This window comes from Triticum urartu, chromosome 4 (genome assembly GCF_003073215.2).
Source record: "Triticum urartu cultivar G1812 chromosome 4, Tu2.1, whole genome shotgun sequence".
NCBI lineage: Eukaryota > Viridiplantae > Streptophyta > Magnoliopsida > Poales > Poaceae > Triticum > Triticum urartu.
The window spans coordinates 121,209,136-121,231,214 of NC_053025.1; the positions used below are offsets into that span (position 1 = coordinate 121,209,136).

The window sequence follows — 22,079 nt, forward strand, 5'->3', positions numbered from 1 at the left end:
GCCGGCAAGAGTAGCTAGCTAGCTTACCATGCATGCATCTCGCAAAAAAAAGAAGCTTACCATGCATGCTTAATGGATTAGTCTAGACTAGAGTTTCATCGCCTGCTGCTGCGTATGCATGCAGTGCCAACCCTGCTAGCTTAGCTGACGTGCCTGCGTTTTGTTTCATTCACCATCATCAGGTAGCTAGCAGCCAATATGTGCGTAAGCTCACTAAACTTAACTTCGTACATATCAATGGCCAACCCCGTGGACATAAAGGTGGCACAAGTTTCACTCCGACCCGCGATGGACCAAAGAAACCAAAGCATCTTATCTGAGGACAAACTGGACAACTGACTATGCCAATGCCATCAATTTCCACCAGATTATTTCTTCCCAGCCAGTACAGTGTCTTGCATTGTACACTGGTTTTACAAATGTTGCTGCTTCCTAACTAATGGCAAACAACCAACTTGACTGGCCACCACCATCTATATACCAGACAACATGTATATATATATATATATATATATATATATATATATATATATATATGTGTGTGTGTGTGTGTGTGTGTGCACCACCTCCACTCTGAGATGCTGCTACAACATACTATATGTTACACACAAGCACAGGTAATCACCTCTTATCCTGGTGCAAGGGCGCCCTTGAGCCCTTCTCCTCGCGGCTGCCGGGCCGCATGATTCGTCATCGTCTCATTAATAATCCAAAAAAATTCTATAATAATAAAGGCTAGTTTCTTTCATACTGCTCTGGCACGGCCAGGAAGGGTCTGAATGTGAGGACAAGTCCAAGGAGCTCGATGATGTTCAGCAGAAAGAACACCATCTGATCACCTGCATCAGTGGAATGTGGAGACCAATTATACAGCAGCAAGAAACTCACAACACGTCTCAGCTAGCTGAACTGGGACATCAAATAAGGAGTTTCCTTAGAAAAGGATAACAAAGTTTACCTGGAAAGAAGAAAGCATGCTGGCGTTTCTGCGCCCACGAGAACCTGCATTTGTGAAAAATCGTGTCAACTTCTGAGCTTCAAGAGCATTTCATTTAGATGGACTGTGGTTGCCAAAGTAGCTGTGCGAGCTATTAAAGTTGTTTTTACTTGTAACGCATGAAATATTTTTGCAGAAGCTATGAGGAGCGGAGTATATATACTTACACAATGCCAGCACCTGCAGGGGCAACTGCCTTGAAAAAGGACATTCCAGTCATGGCTAATCCATTTGCTGCTCCTCTTTGGTTCTGAGGCTGTTAGTACGTTACATGCTCATCAGTCACTCGAGATCTATTATAAAACACATTAACATTGAGATGGACTTATGGGTTACATACCACTGCATTGTTTTGAAGGATGAAAGTGCCTGTGATGATGGTAACCTGATAAAACATTAAAATAGAAAACTATAACTCCTAAGTGGTGGCAAAACACTACTGCTGATTTTAGAAAGTAACATAGTTGTCATCCATGATTTATGTACTAGGTCAATCTTCAAACTTTAGGTAACAAGGATTCTAAAATGGAACTAAAAAAAAAATACTCACACCAAGATTATTTTTTATGACTGATGCAATATTCAGTACGATCGATAATCCAGGTCCTGACAGGTACGTCATATAGGGGTAGGCAAAGAGAATAGGTATGCACAGAACCTGCAAGGTCAATCACAATAGTTCAGACATGCAGACAGAACGGAATAACTTCAGCAATTAAACAATAGGATAGCAGCTTTCACGCACAGCTGCGATCTGAGAAGATTTGATAGGTCCAAGAACTTTAATGATGGATGGGTACATAAATAGTTGATACACAAGAAGACTGGCACCTGAAATTGAGAAGGTAGAATACTGTCTGTTGTTATCACAAATACTAGTGTACGAAATACGAAAGAACTGCAAACAATGGAAGTGGATTAAGGACATCATTGGCAGAGTTTATTCAGCTTCTGGGGTATGTTGGCTATGGCTAACAATTGTTTTCGAGTCTACAAATCCCAACCAGCTCAAGTTAATCAACACACGATATGTGCTTCACAAAGGGAACCAACATCAAAAGTCTGGAATACTGCATGCCTGCCTAGAAAATCTGGCAGCTACTTTGAGCTGTTGGAATATTTGGACACAGAGGATTAGGGGTATTCAAACTGGGTTTTCCAAATTGTGTTGATCCATGAGTTGTGCGAGCAAAGACATAAAGTACAAATGAGGATGCAGGCATGCAGTATTCCAGACTTCTGATCATTTTGTGCTCCCCCCCCCCCCAGTTCCCACTAAAAAATAAAATAACACTGGCAAAAACACATACAAAAAGGTACCTGTAATTGCAAGTGTTTGACCTACATCTTCAGATGATAAACTCAGTCCACCATACTTCCTCTCACTTTCAGCCCATAGAGAGAACACCTGAAGTTTATTTAAAAAAACAAGTTAAAGTTTATATTAAACATGTATTGTATTAGCTACCAGAAATCCATAGAAACTTGTCTGTCACCAAATATACGATAAATACGACAAATATAAGTCATATGCTAACACAGAAAGTAGAGCCAATTTATGAATTGGAGCAACTCTCCACAAAGTTTGCTCTAGTGATCGCCATTACCAGTTATCCTTCTCTAGTCTCTACTCTAAGCTGAACTCCTGATCCAGATCACCATTACTAGTTATCAAATATTCTCTACTCTAAGCAGAACTCTTGATTCTAAAATCTGTTTTTGCGCGACAAATCACTTTTTATGTCAAACAAAATGGTTCTAGAGCTTAGCTCAGTGCTCAAAATTGATATTCACAGTTCTAGAATCTGCCCATACAACGGGTATACCATAGCGAGCACCTTCCCAGATCAACAGGTCTATTCTTATCTATGAATAAGCAGGTTCGCTATTCCTACTCTTAATAACTATTTTTCATTTTGCCATTCGCCGTAAGAGTATTGGGTACAATTAGCCATCGCTTTTTTTCTGGAATACTTGATGCCATAACCTACAAATAGAAAATTAATACCTCTGTATAAGCCATGTCGTGGAAGGAGAAGATGCAATAAACAATTATAGATGACATCAATGGCCAATTCTTGAATAAGCTCTTCTTGGTATTCGAAATATTACTTTGTCCAACCTCCTCTTTTGGATCAATCAGATGGGCCTCCAAAGCTTCAACACTTTGATTTCCATCATCACTGACTTTATGCTTGTGTAACGTCTCCTGAGATGCATTTAGAGATATTTAATAATAGAAGGAGGAAGAACTAACTCTTCCAACAAAAATAAACGGTCGATCAACGAGGACAGAATAATTTAAACACAATTTGTTTTCCCAGTATTTCATTTTAATTCTTTTTACTCATGCCGCCAGTTACTTGAAGATAATAAAGTAAAAAGGCATTTCAGCTGTGCAAAAAAAAGACTGTATCTAAACTTCCGAAGCATGTACTCCCTCCATCCCACAATATAAGACGTTTTCACAAGGGGGGTATTTATTTAACTCTGAACAGTATACCTGAGCTCAGCAGCGGAGCGTTGGCGGGACAAATCCGGGCCCTGGCCACCCCTTCCTAGATATTTTTTTGCCAAATAAGCTTGTATTTCTGTTAATCAATCTACTAATTCTCCGGCGTCTCTGATCACCATATCTTTTTCTATGGTATACACTCATTTGGCACCCCCTAAAATTTGGTTCACGCTCCGCCACTGCCTGAGCTATCTAATTTTAAGGTTAATTATGCATGAACTCTGAACAGTATTCTGAAGTGGAACGTTTGGTTCTAAGATTACACAGAGAAGTTGTGAAGTGCCAAGGTTCAGCCAGGCATATTTATGGATCTAGGAAGTTTCTGTTCATGCCAATGTCATATGGTTCCCCACAGGACATACAGAATAGCAAAATATAGGTAGAAAAATGTAATTATGAACTGGCAATTAGACTGGTTGCATAATCAAGGAAACTAACACCATTGAAATATCACATACCGGCATCCATATGCAGCTTATCAGAACAATGGCAGCAAAGACTGATGTGCATAAGCATGGTAAGAAGTACGGGAACCTGGCAAGTTTCCATCGAAGGTAAGTATTATGTAATACAGAGGAGTTATCTAGGATACTCTATTTGGATAACACATACCTTCCAAATAATGAGTCAGGCGAAAATATATTTGGGTATTTTTCTGCAGGCTGCCATCGAAGGAACAAGGTTAGCATAGGCCGACTATAGCATAAAGTTGAGAAATCTCTTTTCTTACCAGCGCAAGGTAGCCTCCAAGAGCAGGACCAATGATGAGACCTATTCCCCACGCCGTGCTGACCTAAAATCACATGAAAGTGATGTAAAAATTAAAATCACTTAAAGAGGAGAACTTGTAGTGCATCGGTAGGCGTGTTTATCTTACAAGTGATAGTGCTAAAGGTTCATGTTCAGGTCGGCAAACTTCAATAGCATAAGCCTGCAGAAGTCAGGGACAAATTCATCAGGTATACACAATCTAACAAAAATAAGCTTTCAAGTTCGCCATACCTTCATTGGTCCAAGTAAGCCATTTAAAGCGCCAAGGAGAAACCTTGTAGCTATTGCCATCCAATATGTGACGCTAAGCCCAAACAAAGTATTAAATATTACCCTGTGAAATTAACGTGAGTTAAGTTGAGTCACCTGATAAAATAGAAGAGGTTGAAATACAGTAGTAAGTACAGCCACACTAATATGCACTGGTGTTATGTAAAGAAGAGGCAAACAGTTACTAACACAGAGAGAATGCCAAACATAACAACAGGCTTCCTCCCAATACGATCTGCTGCTATTCCCCAAAGAGTTGAAGTCAAACATCTACCAAACATAAAAGAAGCACCTAAAAAATCCAGTAAATACAGAAAAAATCACATCAGACAATCACAAAGTGTTCACCATTGGTATAAGCATCAAACTCAAAGTACTCAACCATCTCAGTTTCAAATCAACATTTAATACGGAACTCACCTACAAACCCAGCATAGAACCCAATATCTTCTGTTCTTTTTGCAATATGCAAATCTCTTATCTGTAAAGGAGAAGGAGATAATATGAAGACTCATTATCAACAGATACTTCAGAGATAGACGTATGCACGGATATGAAAAGATAACTGACGAAGATTGAAATATTAAAAAAACATTTATATTTTGTTCATATAAGTATCTAACTACGTGTCCTGAATAATTAGAAAAAAAGAGAAACGGATATACATACCATGAAATACAAGAAGGGGAACAGTGACGATATTGGTAAAGCTGGACAGAAAGATCAGAGGAAATATTAGAACAATTGCATTATGAAATGGGAAATGTTCATGAAAAGGAACAATTTTATGACGATACGAGGTACATGACAACATTAATAACAATCTTCATTCATGTTTTGACAATTTTGTAGATCCAGAAGTGCTGATGTAAATATTTATTAGGTTACAATGCCAACTTGGAGCCACTTCGTAGACATTTCATATTACTCAATTAAATTTGTCCAAACCTTCTCAAAAACAAACTCTAAACACTACTAACTCACGTAGGCAAGAGCAGGAGTACTAAAAAAGAAGATTATGCCTGAACTGCTGCTCAATTACAGTGATCTAAAAAACATGGGTAATTTCAGGTTGGGTAAACAATGATTGTTTGACACAGGGAATTGAGTGATGTGAATCTTCACAAATAAATATCACGTAAACGGAATTTACATAGTCCAGCTTCATACAAGAATCTATTCACTTTCAGCACATGAGTTCAGGTAGAACGAAATGGTAGTAATGAAAAACACAAGCAGTGAAACAACTAGCCCATGAGGTCGGGTGCTTTTGTAATCGAACAACAAAATTTGCACCACAAATAAATCAGCCCATAAGTTCAGGGCTTGTTTTAGGGAGGCCCCGGCAGCAGAAACAGGAAACAAAACGCGTGTCCACAAGGAGTTGAACCTAGGTGGTGGTATTATACATCCACTTCCCCAACCAAGTGAGCTAGGTTCACTTATTTTGAGTTGAAGCGGTTGAATTCAGACTGCTGCTGCTATGACAATAAGAGACAGGAAGTGATATGTTGTAATACTGGAACCGTGGAGTAAGATGATTAGAAAGGAAATGATGCAGAATGGGCGAGGAAAATTCATGCCTCCTCATACAGCTCCATTCATGATTACGGATGTGGACATGCGGGGAACAGGTAGGACATGATCGTTAAAGGCTTGTGTCTGAAGTGCCACCCGATAGCAATGATCTGGAAGGCCTGGGGGCTGGGGGTAGCACTCGGCGCGATATGCAGACCCAAAAAAACGATAGGAGCGATTCAATGATCCTGGTACTGCACAACAGTGACCTCACCGAACAAGAAAATTCCGCTGATTTCATTTTCGTTTGTCTCCAGAAGAAGAATCTGGCTTGAGGTTTGAGGGGCCGAAAGGAGGGCGTACGTACCGGTGGTAAGACAGATCATCCAAACGTAGGAGAATTCCTTGTACGGCAGCCCGGTGCGGAGCTCCTTCCTCCGGTCGTGGTCGCAGCCCGGGCAGCCCGGGTGGTACCGGCGCTCCTCCTCCTTGCTCAGCAGCGGCGAAGTCCCCTCCTCCTCCCCATTGGCCGCCGCCATTGTTTGCAGGCAGGCAAGGCAAAGGAATGGAACCCTCCCCACCCCTCACAAATCACAATAGATAGATAGATAGATAGATAGATAAAAGGAGCGGAGGTGGGATTGGGAAGCGAGAGGCCAATCAGCGCAATGCCGCCGCCTTTCCGCGGGCCGGGGGGAGACCCGAATGGAGAAAGGGCAAAGCGAAATCGGGCACGCAGCGGCTGCCGTCCGTGGCGTGGCAATGCCATTCCCGCTTTAATTTGCTTGCTTGCCACACGCGTGGCGCGAATAGATAGAGAAAAAGAAAGGAAGCCAAGGAAGGAAGGAAGGGTCCAAGCAGGCAGGTCCGTTTCGGTGTCGCATCCTCGCGTCCCCTCCCTGACGGTCAGAGATGACAACAAAGTGGAGGGAGGGACTGGAATTTCCGTTGCACAATTATTACGGCAAGGGGGTTGCTTGGATTTTCGGATGAAAGAAAAACGGAACTGGAACCAACTCGTGGACGCCGAGAGGATGAGAAATCCAACTCGTGGAACTCCCTCCCCTCCCTTGCCAGCCTCAGAAAATAATAATAACTCCCCCGAAGAAAAGAAAAAGGAAAACTCGTGGATCTCGTGGCCCAAGACGTGCACGTCGTCGTCCAGAAACAGCTGATTCAATCAATCGGAAGAAGAATGGGTTACTTGTCCGGTTGTCCCAAATCTTATGCAGTGCAGCATCCTGCATTTCCGCCTTTGATTCTGATTCAAGTGATGCTCTCATCTCAAGCTTGGGTTACTTGTCCGCTACTAGTACTACGGGATCATGTGATCGGGACAGTGCAGGTGCGTGCCTGTTTTGTCTACTTGCGCCTTTCTCCAGACAGGACAGACGGATCATGAGTACTGCTCCCTCCCTCGTAGTAGTATGACGGTGATGCATGGAGAGTTAAATCAAATCAAATCAAATCAAATCAAATCAAATCAAGCAGTCGACCAAGCGTTGATGCATTTGCGCAACCAATTAATTGATTAACTAATCCCTCGCAAAAAAATATTAATATATCATGGCGGAGATCGGGGATGAACGGTTGTGGAGTACTGACCGGTGCAGAGGGTGACGGTCCAGACGTAGATGAAGGTGCCGTAGGGGATGCCCGGATTCGCCGCCTTCCGCCGGTCCACCGCGCACCCGGGGCAGCCCTCCACGTACAGCACGCCGTCCGCCTTCTTCTCCAGCAGTGGCACCGACGACTCTGCCGCCGCGGCCCGCCCATTGCGGCCTTGCTCCTCCATATTTACGGCCGCGGTCTCTGAAGGGGGGGGGGGGGGGGGGGGGGGTGGGGACTGGGGAAGGGAGGTTGTTGGAGCTATGGCTATATGTAGTGATGCGAACCCAACAATGATGCTGCACGTGTTTGAGATGGGTGAGAATTGATTTCGCTGTGCTTCCGTGGCAATCAAGTTTCAATTGCCCATGCCGATGCCGACCAGATCCGTCACGGCCAAGACAGAAACAAAATCGGTATCGACCAGTGTATAAACCAAAACAAACATGCCTGCCTGCCTGCCGCACGTGCGAGGGAGGGAGCACGGCCACGTCTCCTTTTGGAACGGAACACCATAAACATACAGTGCATGTACGCTCAACTGTCTCTCTCTCTCTCTCTCTCAAAGGAAGAACGCGAAGCAAAACATACACGCAAACCGGTATCATCGTTCATAGCCCAATGCAATAGGCCACATGACTACATAACACACAACGGACACGTAATATACGTCACCTTACATTATACGTATACTCTCTGTCGTGGTGAAGCAAAACACCTCCGCACCAAACATCATGGAGACTCACTTATTCTACCGTTACAGGAACTAAGGGCGTCTCCTACGCGGAACCCAAACCGTCCATATCCGACCTAAAATTGCTTCACACACGATGTTCTGTGCTCGATGCCAACCCGACGTTGTCATGTATCGTCAGATTTGCTTCTCGTGTTCGATCAAAGGACACGGCTCGGTGTCGTGCATGTATCGGGTGAGAAACCGTCGTGTGTATAGCACTTCTCTATCCGACCGGACGTAGTTGTCCGGACCCTGCAGGCCATCCAACGTCATCCCCCATCGGTCCACGAAGCAGTCTGCACCGCCGTTTTTCCTACAAACCGAAACCAAACCTAGGAGAGCGGAGGGCCATGGTCAGCGGGTTGCGGGAGAGTGGACCGTTGTAGATAGATGGGGGAAGGTGATGAAGATGTTGGTGAAGATGACGGAGGTGTTGGTGTAGATTGCGGTGACGATGATGGCCCCGGCGGCGTTCCGGCGCCACCGGGAGAGAGGGGGAGAGAGCCCCCCTTCTTCTTTTTCTTCCTTGACCTTCTCCCTAGATGGGAGAAGGATTTCCCCTCTGGTCCATGGCCTCCATGACGGCGGAGGGGCGAGAGCCCCTTCGAGATTGGATCTGTCTTTTTGTCTCTCTCTGTTTCTGCGTTTTAGATTCTGGCCTTTTACCGTTTCTTATATTCCAGGAGATCCGTAACTCCGATTGGGTTGAGATTTTAACACGATTTCTATCCGGATATTGGCTTTCTTGCGGCGAAAGAAGGGCACCAACCGCCTTACGGGGTGGCCACGAGGGCCCAGGGCGCGCCCCCTGCCTCGTGGCCCCCTCGGGCATCGTCTCGCGTTGATTCTTCTTTCCAAAAATAACATATATTCCAAAAAAAATCTCTGCCAGTTTTTATCCCATTTGGACTCCGTTTGATATGGATTTTCTATGAAACAAAAAATATGCAATAAACAGGAACTGGCACTGGGCACTGGATCAATATGTTAGTCCCCAAAAATAGTATAAAAAGTTGCCAAAAGTATATGAAAGTTGTATAATATTGGCATGGAACAATAAAAAATTATAGATACGACGGAGACGTATCAGTATCTCCAAGCTTAATTCCTGCTCGTCCTCGAATAGGTAAATGTTAAAAAAGATAATTTTTGGTGTGGAATGCTACCTAGCATAATCTTGATCATGTAATCTAATCATGACATGAATATTAAGACACGAGTGATTCAAAGCAATAGTCTATCATTTGACATTAAGACAATAATACTTCAAGCATACTAATGAAGCAATCATGTCTTTTCAAAATAACATGGCCAAAGAAATTATCCCTACAAAATCATATGGTCTGGCTATGCTCCATCTTCATCACACAAAATATTCAAATCATGCACAACCCCGCTGACAAGCGAAGCAATTGTTTCATACTTTTGACGTTCTCAAACCTTTTCAACTTTCATGCAATACATGAGCGTGAGCCATGGACATAGCACTATAGGTGGAATAGAATATGATGATGGAGGTTGTGTGGAGAAGACAAAAAGGGAGAAAGTCTCACATCAACGCGGCTAATCAACGGGCTATGGAGATGCCCATCAATTGATGTCAATGCGAGGAGTAGGGATTGCCATGCAACGGATGCACTAAGAGCTATAAGTGTATAAAAGCTCAAACTGAAACTAAGTGGGTGTGCATCCAACTTGCTTGCTCATGAAGACCTAGGGCATTTGAGGAAGCCCATCGTTGGAATATACAAGCCAAGTTCTATAATGAAAATTCCCACTAGTATATGAAAGTGATAACTCAAGAGACTCTCTATATGAAGAACGTGGTGCTACTCTGAAGCACAAGTGTGGTAAAAGGATAGTAATATTGTCCCTTCTCTCTTTTCTCTCATTTTTTATTTTTTTACTTTATTTATTTTTGTAGGCTTCTTTGGCCTCTCTCTCTCTCTTTTTTGTGGGGGGGCTTCTCTGGCCACTTTTATTTTGATAACCTCACATGGGACAATGTTCTAATAATGATGATCATCACACTTTTATTTACTTACAAATCAATATTACAACTCGATACTAGAACAGAATATGACTCTATATGAATGCCTCGAGCGGTGTACCGGGATGTGCAATGATCTAGCATAGCAATGACATCAAAAAATGGACAAGCCATGAAAACATCATGCTAGCTATCTTATGATCATGCAAAGCAACATGATAATAAATGATCAAGTCATGTATATGATGATGATGGAAGTTGCATGGAAATATATCTCGGAATGGCTATGGAAATGGCATGATAGGTAGGTATGGTGGTTGTTTTGAGGAAGATATAAGGAGGCTTATGTGTGATAGAGTGTATCATATCATGGGGTTTGGATGCACCGGCAAAGTTTGCACCGACTCTTAAGGTGAGAAAGGGCAATGCACGGTACCGAAGAGGCTACCAATGATTGAAGGGTGAGAGTGCATATAATCCATGAAACCAACATTAGTCATAAAGAACTCACATACTTATTGCAAAAATCTATTAGTCATCGAAACAAAGTACTACGCGCATGCTCCTAAGGGGGTAGATTGATAGGAAAATACCAACGCTCGTCCCCGACCGCCACTCATAAGGAAGACAATCAATAAATACCTCAGGCTCCAACTTCGTTACATAACGGTTCACCATACGTGCATGCTACGGGAATCACAAACTTCAAACCAAGTATTTCTACAATCCACAACTACCCACTAGCATGACTCTAATATCATCATCTTTATATCGCAAAACTATTGCAAGAAATCAAGCATATCATATTTGTTGGAAATATGCCCTAGAGGCAATAATAAAAGCATTATTATTATATTTCTTTGTTCATGATAATTGTCTTTATTCATGCTATAACTGTATTATCCGGAAATCGTAATACACGTGTGAATACATAGACCATAATATGTCCCTAGTAAGCCTCCAGTTGACTAGCTCGTTGATCAACAGATAGTCATGGTTTCCTGGCTATGGAGATTGGATGTCATTGATAACGGGATCACATCATTAGGAGAATGATGTGATGGACAAGACCTAATCCTAAGCATAGCACAAGATCGTGTAGTTCGTTTGCTAGAGCTTTTCCAATGTCAAGTATCTTTTCCTTTGACCATGAGATCGTGTAACTCCCGGATACCGTAAGAGTGCTTTGGGTGTATCAAACGTCACAACGTAACTGGGTGACTATAAAGGTGCACTACGGGTATCTCCGAAAGTGTCTGTTGGGTTGACACGGATCGAGACTGGGATTTGTCACTCCATATAACGGAGAGGTATCACTAGGCCCACTCGGTAATGCGTCATCATTATGAGCTCAAGGTGACCAAGTGGTTGATCACGGGATCATGCGTTACGGTACGAGTAAAGTGACTTGCCGGTAACGAGACTGAACAAGGTATTGGGATACCGACGATCGAGTCTCGGGCAAGTAACATACCGATTGACAAAGGGAATTGCATACGGGGTTGTTTAATCCTCGACATCGTGGTTCATCCGATGAGATCATCGTGGAGCATGTGGGAGCCAACATGGGTATCCAGATCCCGCTGTTGGTTATTGACCGGAGAGTCGTCCCGGTCATGTCTGCATGTCTCCCGAACCCGTAGGGTCTACACACTTAAGGTTCGGTGACGCTAGGGTTGTGAAGATATGTATATGCAGTAACCCGAATGTTGTTCGGAGTCCCGGATGAGATCCCGGACGTCACGAGGAGTTCCGGAATGGTCCGGAGGTAAAGAATTATATATAGGAAGTGCTGTTTCGGCCATCGGGACAAGTTTCGGGGTTATCGGTATTGTACCGGGACCACCGGAGGGGTCCCGGGGGTCCACCGGGTGGGGCCACCTGTCCCGGGGGGCCACATGGGCTGTAGGGGGTGCGCCTTGTCCTGCATGGGCCAAGGGCACCAGCCCCAAAAGCCCATGCGCCTAGGGTTCCACTTAAAGGAAGAGTCCAAGTGGTGGAAGGCACCTCTAGGTGCCTTGGGGGGGAGGGAAACCTCCCCTTGGCAGCCGCACCTAGGAGATTGGATCTCCTAGGCTGCGCACCAACCCCCCTTGGCCCTCCTATATATAGTGGGGGAGAGGAGGGACTTGACACACCAGCCCCTGGCGCCTCCCTCTCTCCCCGTTACGTCTCTCTCTCTCGTAGTATAGGCGAAGCCCTGCTACTGTGACGCCCTGCATCCACCACCACGCCGTCGTGCTGCTGGATCTTCATCAACCTCTCCTTCCCCCTTGCTGGATCAAGAAAGGAGGAGACGTCATCCGTTCCGTACGTGTGTTGAACGCGGAGGCACCGTTCGTTCGGTGCTTGATCATCGGTGATTTGGATCACATCGTGTTCGACTACATCATCACCGTTCTTTGAATGCTTCCGCTTGCGATCTACAAGGTACGTAGATGCATCTAATCACTCGTTGCTAGATGAACTCCTAGATGGATCTTGGTGAAACCGTAGGAAAATTTTTATTTTCTGCTACGTTCCCCAACAATATTCAGTGATCTACAAGTTTTATGTAGGATTTTATGACTAACCATGTGAATGACCAATTCCTTGTTGAGGAACGCAATCATTTCAAAAAAATCCTACGCACACGCAAGATCATGGTGATGCACAGCAACGAGAGGGGAGAGTATCGTCTACGTACCATCGTAGACCGTAAGCGGAAGCGTTATGACAACGCGATTGATGTAGTCGTACGTCTTCACGATCGACCGATCTAGTACCGAAGATACGGCACCTTCGCGATCTGCACACGTTCGGCTCAGTGATGTCCCGCAAACTCACGATTCAGTAGAGCTTCAAGGGAGAGCTTCGTCAGCATGACAGCGTGATGACGGTGATGATGTTGCTACCAGAACAGGGCTTCGCCTAAGCACCGCTACGATACTACCGAGGTGGATTATTGTGACGCCCCGAGACCGTTGCGCCGGGTGTCTTCCAGTTATTCGGTGTCATTGCCATGTCATTTGCTTGCGTGTTGCATCTTGCCATGTCATCATGTGCATTGCATCATCATGTTTTTCAAAACTTGCATTCGTCTGGGTTTCTCAGTTCTTTCCGTTGCCCGTTCTGAGCCCAGACACACTTGCACGCGCCCGCGGCACGTCCGAAATATTATTTTATAGGTGGCCGGAAAATGTTCTCGAAATGGAATGAAAGTTGGCATGTGGTCTTATTATAGTGTAGATAGACCGCCTGTCAAGTTTCATCGCATTTGGAGTCTGTTTGATGCCCCAACGGATAACTATAGCGGCGGTATAGCCGGTCTTTTCGTCGGACGTTTTCGGTCTCCGGAAACTATGTCGGGCTGCATCTCTCCCCTCTTCTCTCAGACCAACCCGCTCTCCATAGTCCACCTAGGCCCATGCCTACCCCTCTTCATGGCTGGAGCCGTCCGATGCGATCGCACGGTCCGAAAACCCCTCTTTGCTCAGTGCACAAACCCCCTCGCGCGCATGTCCGAAACTTCCCCGAACCCAACCCGGACAGTCGTCACCGTTGGGTCCGGATCATCTCCAAACATCTACAAAACGTCTCCATTTTCTTATTTGGACTCCTCTAACCTTTTATTCTCGATCGTACGATTATGATCGGAGGGATCCGATAGCCCCTAAATTAATCCACCTGCTATATATACACAAGGTCCAACCCTAAAAATTAGGAACCTTGTCCCATCCTCCCAGCCGCCGCCGCTCCAAGATCTTCCTCGGGATCTCAGCGCAGCCAAGCCTCCACCTTCTCCAAATTCCCACGCCATCGCCACTCTCTTCCTCCATGGATTTCAGCGCCAGCCACCTCCTCCTTGGGATCTTTCCCGATCCATCCAGCGCCTCCACCAAATCGCAGAGACCAACCAGCCCCCTCTCGATCCCGTAGGAGCACGAGCTCCTCTACCCAGCAGCGCCCGAGCTCGTCCTCGAGCACAACACCGCCCCTACCCAGCACCGGCGACCAGCTAGGAACTCCCATGCCGTCTTTGTTTTCTCTCCTCCTCCTGTTTGTTCCTCCCTCCATGGCGCCGTCGCCGCCGGTGAACCCAACACCAGGACCTCCCCGGCCCTCCTTCTCCCGCCTTGGCCCGAACCTCGCCACTGGTGACCTCGTTCCTCTCCCTTCCCCGTTTTTCTTTCAATTCCCCGCGTTCCTCTCCCTCACCCCGCAGCCACGGTGCTTCGCATGTCCCATCCATGGCCGCCCATTGGAGTTCAGCGCCGCCAACCGCAAGACCCGTCCGCCTCATCTCCGTCTGCGACCGGATCCGCCGTCCTCGCCCGGATCCGCGCCGCCTGCAGCCATGCCAAGACGCCGCCGCTGCTCTGCTTCTTCTTGAGCAGAGGAGCGCCCGCAAACCTGTGCCTCGCCCGCTCGTCTGCCCGCGTTGACCGCGTCTGCGCCCTGTCAGCCCGTGGACCCCACCTCTTGCCGCTCCAGGCCGCCGCACCTGTAGTCCCTCGCCTCGCCGCCCCTTTGCCCCGCTCGCCGGAGTTTTGCTCCCAGCCGCCGCACCCCTGCTTCCTCTACGATGAAGACGAGCGGGTTGACTCCCTCCAGTTTGACCGAGCGGCCTCCCTACTCGCGTGGGCTACACTCTTCCAGCAAGGCCCATGGCCCAATGTGAGCAGTCGTCCCTCTAAGCACTATCGGGCCAGCCAGATTCGGCCCGTGTTTTTTTTTCCAGATCTGTGAATTTTGCGATTATCCAGTGTTTGCCAGTTTTGCAGTTTAGCCCTCAAACATCATGCATATCATAACTTAATAACCGTGCATCAGTTTAAAATGAATTATATATGAAACTTGACTAGAATTTCATCTAGTTTAATAATATCCAACCTTCAATCATGTTTGACATGTTTAAGATGCTGTTTGCATTTATTTTCTCTAATAACATGCTAAAATGTTTTAATTCATAACTAATTAACCGTAGCTCCGAATTTAATAAACTTTATATGTAAATGGGGTAGAAAAATGCCTAGTTTGACATGGTGTCATTACTTTGCATGTTTAATAACACTAAAATTGTGTTTAGGGCAGAACAGTACCAAATCTATAATATGCTCATGAGGATTTTTTCGGACTTGTTGCTTGTTGTTCCGGCCTCATTTAAACTTGCCTAGATAGGTAGTTTTCATTTGCTTCACCCCTTGCCATGTTAAGAACATTTAATATTGTTGGGTACATAACGAGATCAAACTAAATAATGGAATGTGGTGTTTTGTCAATATGCATCCCGATGCATATTGAGCTCCACTTAACTTGTAGTGTTGTTTGTGCACTTTGCCATGCCATGCCTCATTAAACCGAACATGCATCATACTTGATTGTGCATCATGCCATGTTCATGTGGTGGTTGTTTACCATGTTGTTTGCTTCTTTTCGGTGTTGCTTCTTCGGGTTAGTTCCGATAATGTCGCGTTTGTGAGGATTCGTTTGACTTCGTCCATTTGTCTTCGTCATGGACTCGTTCTTCTTTCTTGCGGGATCCCAGGCAAGATGACCATACCCTCGAATCACTTCTATCTTTGCTTGCTAGTTGTTTGCTCTTTTTCTATGCTACGATACCTACCACTTGCTATATCATGCCTCCCATGTTGCCATGTCCAGCCTCTAACCCACCTTGTCCTAGCAAACCGTTGTTTGGCTATGTTACCGCTTTGCTCAGCGCCTCTTATAGCGTTGTTAGTTGCAGGTGAAGAAGGAGTTTGTTCCATGTTGGAACATGGATATGTTGGGATATCACAATATCTCTTATTTTAATTAATGCATCTATATACTTGGTAAAGGGTGGAAGGCTCGGCCTTATGCCTGGTGTTTTGTTCCACTCTTGCCGCCCTAGTTTCCGTCATACCGGTGTTATGTTCCTTGATTTTGCGTTCCTTACGCGGTTGGGTTATAATGGGAACCCCTTGACAGTTCGCCTTGAATAAAACTCCTCCGGCAAGGCTCAACCTTGGTTTTACCATTTGCCACCTAGCCTTTTTTTCCCTTGGGTTTCCGGAGCCCGAGGGTCATCTTTATTTTAACCCCCCTGGGCCAGTGCTCCTTTGAGTGTTGGTCCAACCTGTCAGCCGCCGGTGGCCACCAGTGGCCTACCAGAAGTTTGGACAATCCGCTGTGCCCTGAGAACGAGATATGTGCAGCTCCTATCGGGATTTGTCGGCACATTCGGGCGGCTTTGCTGGTCTTGTTTTACCATTGTCGAAATGTCTTGTAACCGGGATTCCGAGTCTGATCGGGTCTTCCTGGGAGAAGGAATATCCTTCATTGACCGTGAGAGCTTGTGATAGGCTAAGTTGGGACACCCCTGCAGGGTTTTGAACTTTCGAAAGTCGTGCCCGTGGTTATGGGCAGATGGGAAGTTGTTAATGTCTGGTTGTAGAGAACTTGACACTTAACTTAATTGGCGAAGTATGGGGCTGAGAATTCATGTGTGATGCCCAAGGTATCAAGATATGTATCAAGGCCAGTGTTCTTGAATTCAGTGCCATTGTCACTTCTGATGTGCTTTATCTTGGCGCCAAAATTGTTCATAGCTCAATTGGCGAAGTGTCTGAATACATCCTGCACTTCAGTCTTGTAAAGGATTATGTGCACCCAAGTATATCTAGAATAATCATCAACAATAACGAAGCCATAGAGGCAAGCAGTAGTAGTTAGAGTTGAGTAATGAGTGGGACCAAAAAGATCCATGTGAAGCAGTTCGAAGGGTCGAGTAGTGGTCATGATTGTCTTCGAGGGATGTTTGGCCCTTTTCATCTTCCCTGCTTCACAGGCACCGCATGAGTGGTCTTTCTTGAACTTGACGCCCTTGATGCCTATGACATGCTTCTTCTTCGCAAGGGTGTGGAGGTTCCTCATGCTAGCATGTCCAAGCCTCCGATGCCAGAGCCAGCATTCTAAAGCCTTTGCTAGAAGACATACTGCAAGTTGTGGCCCTGCTGAGAAATCTACCACGTACAAATCATCTTTTCGATACCCTTCAAACACTAGAGACTTGTCAGATTCCATTAGTACAAGGCAACGATATTTTCCAAACATTACGATCATGTTCAAATCGCAAAGCATTGAGACAGACATTAAGTTGAAGCCAAGGGATTCAACAAGCATGACTTTATCCATGTGTTGATCCTTACTTTTACCAGTGTCAGCAAATGTGATGTGGCTCTTGTTGGATGGACGTAAGGTTGAGTCCATAAGAGGACTTCTTTTGCCAGTCATGTGATTTGTACACCCACTGTCAATAATCCATTCTGAAGACGCTGGTGTCGTACCCTACAGTGCAGTTAGGGGGATAGGCTTCACCAAGAGCATTGTGAAGCAAAAACATTTGACGAACCAGTGGGTTATGAAAGCTTAGATCCAGGTTAGGACTAATAGGGAGAGTAGCAAGCGATTCAGGTACGAAGTACATAGTAAGACCATTTTTGGCATTTGATCTTGTGCCCTACAAGATGTTTAAGGTCCCTAGCAATAGCGTCAGACGATTTTGGTTTTCTACTGGAGACCTTTCCCTGCAAAAGAGAGTTAAGCTTTCTTAGCCACCCACATCTTCAAGGGTGGCTTAGAAGCAATAAGTCTAAGTGCAGCATCTGAGAATTTTGGCTTTGAAGCCCTAGCAATCAGTCTTGCAGGCAGACCATAGTACTCATAAGAATAAGCAGAATAGTTCTTGGTCTTACGAACATGGCGGTTTGATGAACCGCTCTCATATTCATATGCCTGAGTATGGTTTCCCTGCAAAACATTTGCGTTAGTGCGAATCAGGTGAGTCCTCTATCTGTATGAAGCCTTTGGACCGTATGAAGCCTTTGGTCTGAGGTTTGTCTTCTTCACGTGAGGTGTCATGATGACATTCACAGGAAGACTCTCCAGACACCTTTTCGGAACCCAGATCTTCTTCATAGGCGGTCCATTCCTTCAGTTAGTACCAATGTACCTGGCAAACACTTCACCATTCTAATTCTTAAACAGTATATAGTTTGCATCAAAGGATTCATCAATGATAATGGGGTTAGCACAAGTGAAGCCAGATAGATTGGATGGATCCGCTGAAGGTTCCTTTGCAGCAACCCACATGGTTTTGGGGTACTGCTCAGGTTTCCAGTAAGAGCCATCTGCATTCATTTTCCTTACAAACCCTACACCCTCTTTCCTAGGGTTTCGGTTCAGAATCTGCTTTTTCAGGACATCACATAGCGTCTGATGCCCTTTAAGACTTTTGTACATCCCTGTTTCAAGCAATGTCTTCAACCTAGCATTCTCATCAGCAATAGCGGTGGTATCCTCAGCAGAGGGGTTAGTTACCACATCAACAGTTGAAGATATTGCAACAGCAGTAGCCGTAGAACACTCAGCAACAGAAGTAGCATTATCACGCTCAATGCATTTAAGACACGGTGGTTCAAATCCTTCCTGAGCGGGACTGATCTGTTTGGCGCGAAGTGACTCATTTTCCGTTTGAAGATCTTCATGAACCGCTCTCAATTTCTCAAGATCTTGCTTCCTTTGAAGATAATCATAGGAAAGCTTTTCATGAGTTGTTGAGAGAGTTTCATGACGACTTTCAAGTTCCTGATACTTAACGTGAAGATTTTTTATGTCTTCAATTAAGGATTCAGATCGAGTCATTTCAGCACCTAACAGATCATCGCTTCTGTCTAACAGTTTTTGAATATGTTCCATAGCTTTCTGTTGTTCAGTTGCAATTTTAGCAAGTGTTTTGTAGCTAGGTTTTGAACCACAATCAGAGTCATCGTCACTAGATGTTTGATAGTGAGTAGTGCGTGTGTTTACCATGGCACCGCGTGCCATGAAGCAGTAGGTAGAAGCGGATTAGTCCTTGTCATTTGCATCGGTGTCGGTGATGAAGTCATTGTCTTCAGTGTTGAAGATGGACTTGGCAACGTATGCTGTAGCCAGACTTGCGACGCCTGAGTCGGATTCCTCCTCAGACTCCACCTCCGCCTCCTCAGAAGCAGACTCCTCCTCTGAATCCATTTCCTTGCCAACAAACGCACGTGCCTTGCCAGATGAGCTCTTCTTGTGTGATGAAGACTTTGAGGAAGACTTGGAAGAAGACTTTGAGTATTTCTTCTTCTTCTTCTTGTCGTCAGAGTCATATTCCTTGCTCTTCTTCTTCTTTTTGTTCTCATTGTCCCACTGTGGACACTCAGAGATGAAGTGGCCAAGTTTCTTGCACTTGTGACATGTTTTCTTCTTGTAGTCATGAGCAGGAGCTTCATCATTCCTTGAACTTGATCGGGAAGACTTTCTGAAGCCTTTCTTCTTGGTGAATTTTTGGAACTTCTTGACAAGCATAGCAAGTTCCCTTCCAGTGTCTTCAGGATCATCAGAACTGCTGTCAGATTCTTCTTCAGATGAGCAGACAGCTTTTGCCTTCAAGGCACGAGTTCGCCCATAGTTTGGACCGTAGATATCTCTTTTCTCCGAAAGCTGAAACTCATGTGTGTTGAGCCTCTCAAGTATGTCAGACGGATCGAGTGTCTTGAAATTAGGACGTTCTTGAATCATCAGGGCCAGGATGTCAAACGAACTATCAAGTGATCTCAGCAGCGTCTTGACGACTTCGTGTTTGGTAATCTCAGTGGCGCCGAGGGCTTGAAGCTCATTTGTGATGTCAGTGAGTCGGTCAAATGTGTGCTGGACATTCTCATTGTCATTTTGCTTGAAGCGGTTGAAGAGGTTGCGAAGGACACTGATTCTCTGATCTCTCTGGGTTGAGATGCCTTCATTGACCTTGGAGAGCCAGTCCCAGACCAGCTTGGATGTCTTCAAAGCACTCACATGGCCATACTGTCCTTTGGTCAGATGACCACAGATGATATTCTTGGCAGTAGAGTCCAGTTGAACGAATTTCTTGACATCAGCAGCAGTGACACCTTCTCCATCCTTGGGAACGCCGTTCTCGACGATATACCATAGGTCGACGTCAATGGCTTCAAGATGCATGCGCATCTTATTCTTCCAGTAGGGATATTCAGTTCCATCGAAGACGGGGCACGCAACGGAGACTTTAGTTATCCCTGGAGTCGACATAGCTAAAACTCCAGGTGGTTAAACCGAATCACACAGAACAAGGGAGCACCTTGCTCTGATACCAATTGAAAGTGCGTTATATCGACTAGAGGGGGGGGTGAATAGGCGATTTTTATGAAAGTCTTCAGAACATAGAAGTTTTGAAGACGAACGATAAAATTAAACCTATTACCATGCAGCGGAAGGTAGACTACACTAGGCAAACCATAGTCAAGTATTCAATGAAGTGAAAGCAAAGACTAATAGCAGCTAGGTAGTAAGGATCAGGTAGGAAGATATTGTGAAGCCAAACAGAACACGCAGTCACTCAGTGAAGACAAATGATAGTGCAAACATACAATGACTTCACAAGGAGTAATAGTAAGTAAAGGGAAGTGAAGATGAAACCAGTGACTCGTTGAAGACAATGATTTGTTGGACCAGTTCCAGTTGCTATGACAACTGTACGTCTGGTTGGAGCGGCTAGGTATTTAAACCTTAGGACACACAGTCCTGGACACCCAGTCCTGAACACGCAGCTCAGGACACCCAGTCCTCACCGTATTCTCCTTGAGCTAAGGTCACATAGACCTCGCCCAATCACTCTGGTAAGTCTTCAAGGTAGACTCCCAAACCTTCACAGACTTCGTTCACCGGCAATCCACAATGTCTCTTGGATGCTCAGAACGCGACGCCTAACCGGCTGGAGGATGCACATTCCTCAAGTGTAATAAGTCTTCAGATCACACAGACAAGAAGACTTAAGTGATGCCCAATTCTCTCTGGCTCTGGTGGTTAGGGCTTTATCCTCGCAAGGAATTCTCTCTCAAAGGCTTCGAGGTGGGTTGCTCTCAAACGACAAAAGCCGTACTTTCAATCTGAGCAGCCAACCATTTATGGTTGTACGGGGTGGGCTATTTATAGCCACTTGGCAACCCGACCTGATTTGTCCGAAATGACCCTGGGTCACTAAGGAACTAACACGTGTTCCAACGGTCAGATTTCAAACTCACACGGCAACTTTACTTGGGCTACAAGCAAAGCTGACTTGTCCGACTCTGGACAAGATTCGCTCTCATAGTCTTCACTCGAAGACATGGGTTTTTGGTTTAGGCATCACTTCACTCATTCTGACTGGTTCTCTTGGACCCCACTTAACAGTACGGTGGTTCCTATGACTCAACACAAAAGAAAAAGAACTACGAAAGATCTAAGTCTTCGAGCTCCATAGGCTTCATATCGTGTCTTCTCTTGTCATAGTCTTCAATGTGAATATCTTCATATACCACCTTTGACTTCAATGTCTTCATACATTTTTAAGGGTCATCTCTGGTAGTAAAACCGAATCAATGAGGGACTTCTACCTGTGTTATCCTGCAATTCTCACAAACACATTAGTCCCTCAACTAGGTTTGTCGTCAATACTCCAAAACCAACTAGGGGTGGCACTAGATGCACTTACAGTTGGTATCTCAATACCTAGTTCAATCTCGTTACCGGCAAGTCTCTTTACTCGTTCTGTAATGATACATCCCGTAACTAACTCATTAGCTACATTGCTTGCAAGGCTTATTGTGATGTACATTACCGAGAGGGCCCA

General features: G+C 45.1%; 1 protein-coding gene across 3 annotated transcripts; it reads right to left on the reverse strand.

Moving 5' to 3' along the window:
• Nucleotides 1–317: 317 nt before the first annotated feature.
• On the reverse strand, nt 318–7,922 carry LOC125551017 (protein ZINC INDUCED FACILITATOR-LIKE 1-like). Of its 3 annotated transcripts, none has more exons than XM_048714164.1 (17): nt 7,677–7,922; nt 5,223–5,263; nt 4,974–5,034; nt 4,743–4,845; nt 4,515–4,617; nt 4,390–4,443; nt 4,243–4,305; nt 4,125–4,174; nt 3,971–4,046; nt 3,006–3,206; nt 2,318–2,405; nt 1,743–1,828; nt 1,548–1,655; nt 1,338–1,382; nt 1,165–1,253; nt 959–1,002; nt 318–839 (listed from the first exon to the last, which is right to left on the reverse strand). In XM_048714164.1, the coding sequence occupies exons 1-17, from the start codon at nt 7,864–7,866 to the stop codon at nt 736–738; spliced, it is 1,506 nt and encodes a 501-aa protein (XP_048570121.1). In that variant the 5' UTR covers nt 7,867–7,922; the 3' UTR covers nt 318–735. The 3 variants fall into 3 exon arrangements, with proteins under 3 accessions (XP_048570121.1, XP_048570122.1, XP_048570123.1); XM_048714165.1 differs by lacking the exon at nt 7,677–7,922 and adding an exon at nt 6,439–6,881; XM_048714166.1 differs by lacking the exon at nt 4,743–4,845 and having other exon boundaries at nt 7,677–7,825.
• Between the last annotated feature and the right edge of the window lie 14,157 nt (nt 7,923–22,079).

What these genes read in the sequence shown, in the direction of transcription:
- LOC125551017 (XM_048714164.1), bottom strand. Translation starts at nt 7,866, where the DNA reads ATGGAGGAGCAAGGCCGCAATGGGCGGGCCGCGGCGGCAGAGTCGTCG. An exon ending in AATCTTCTCAGATCGCAGCT is followed by an intron (nt 1,656 to 1,742) that starts GTGCGTGAAAGC and finishes TTGACCTTGCAG; the next exon opens with GTTCTGTGCATACCTATTCT. An exon ending in GCATGCTTTCTTCTTTCCAG is followed by an intron (nt 840 to 958) that starts GTAAACTTTGTT and finishes CCACTGATGCAG; the next exon opens with GTGATCAGATGGTGTTCTTT.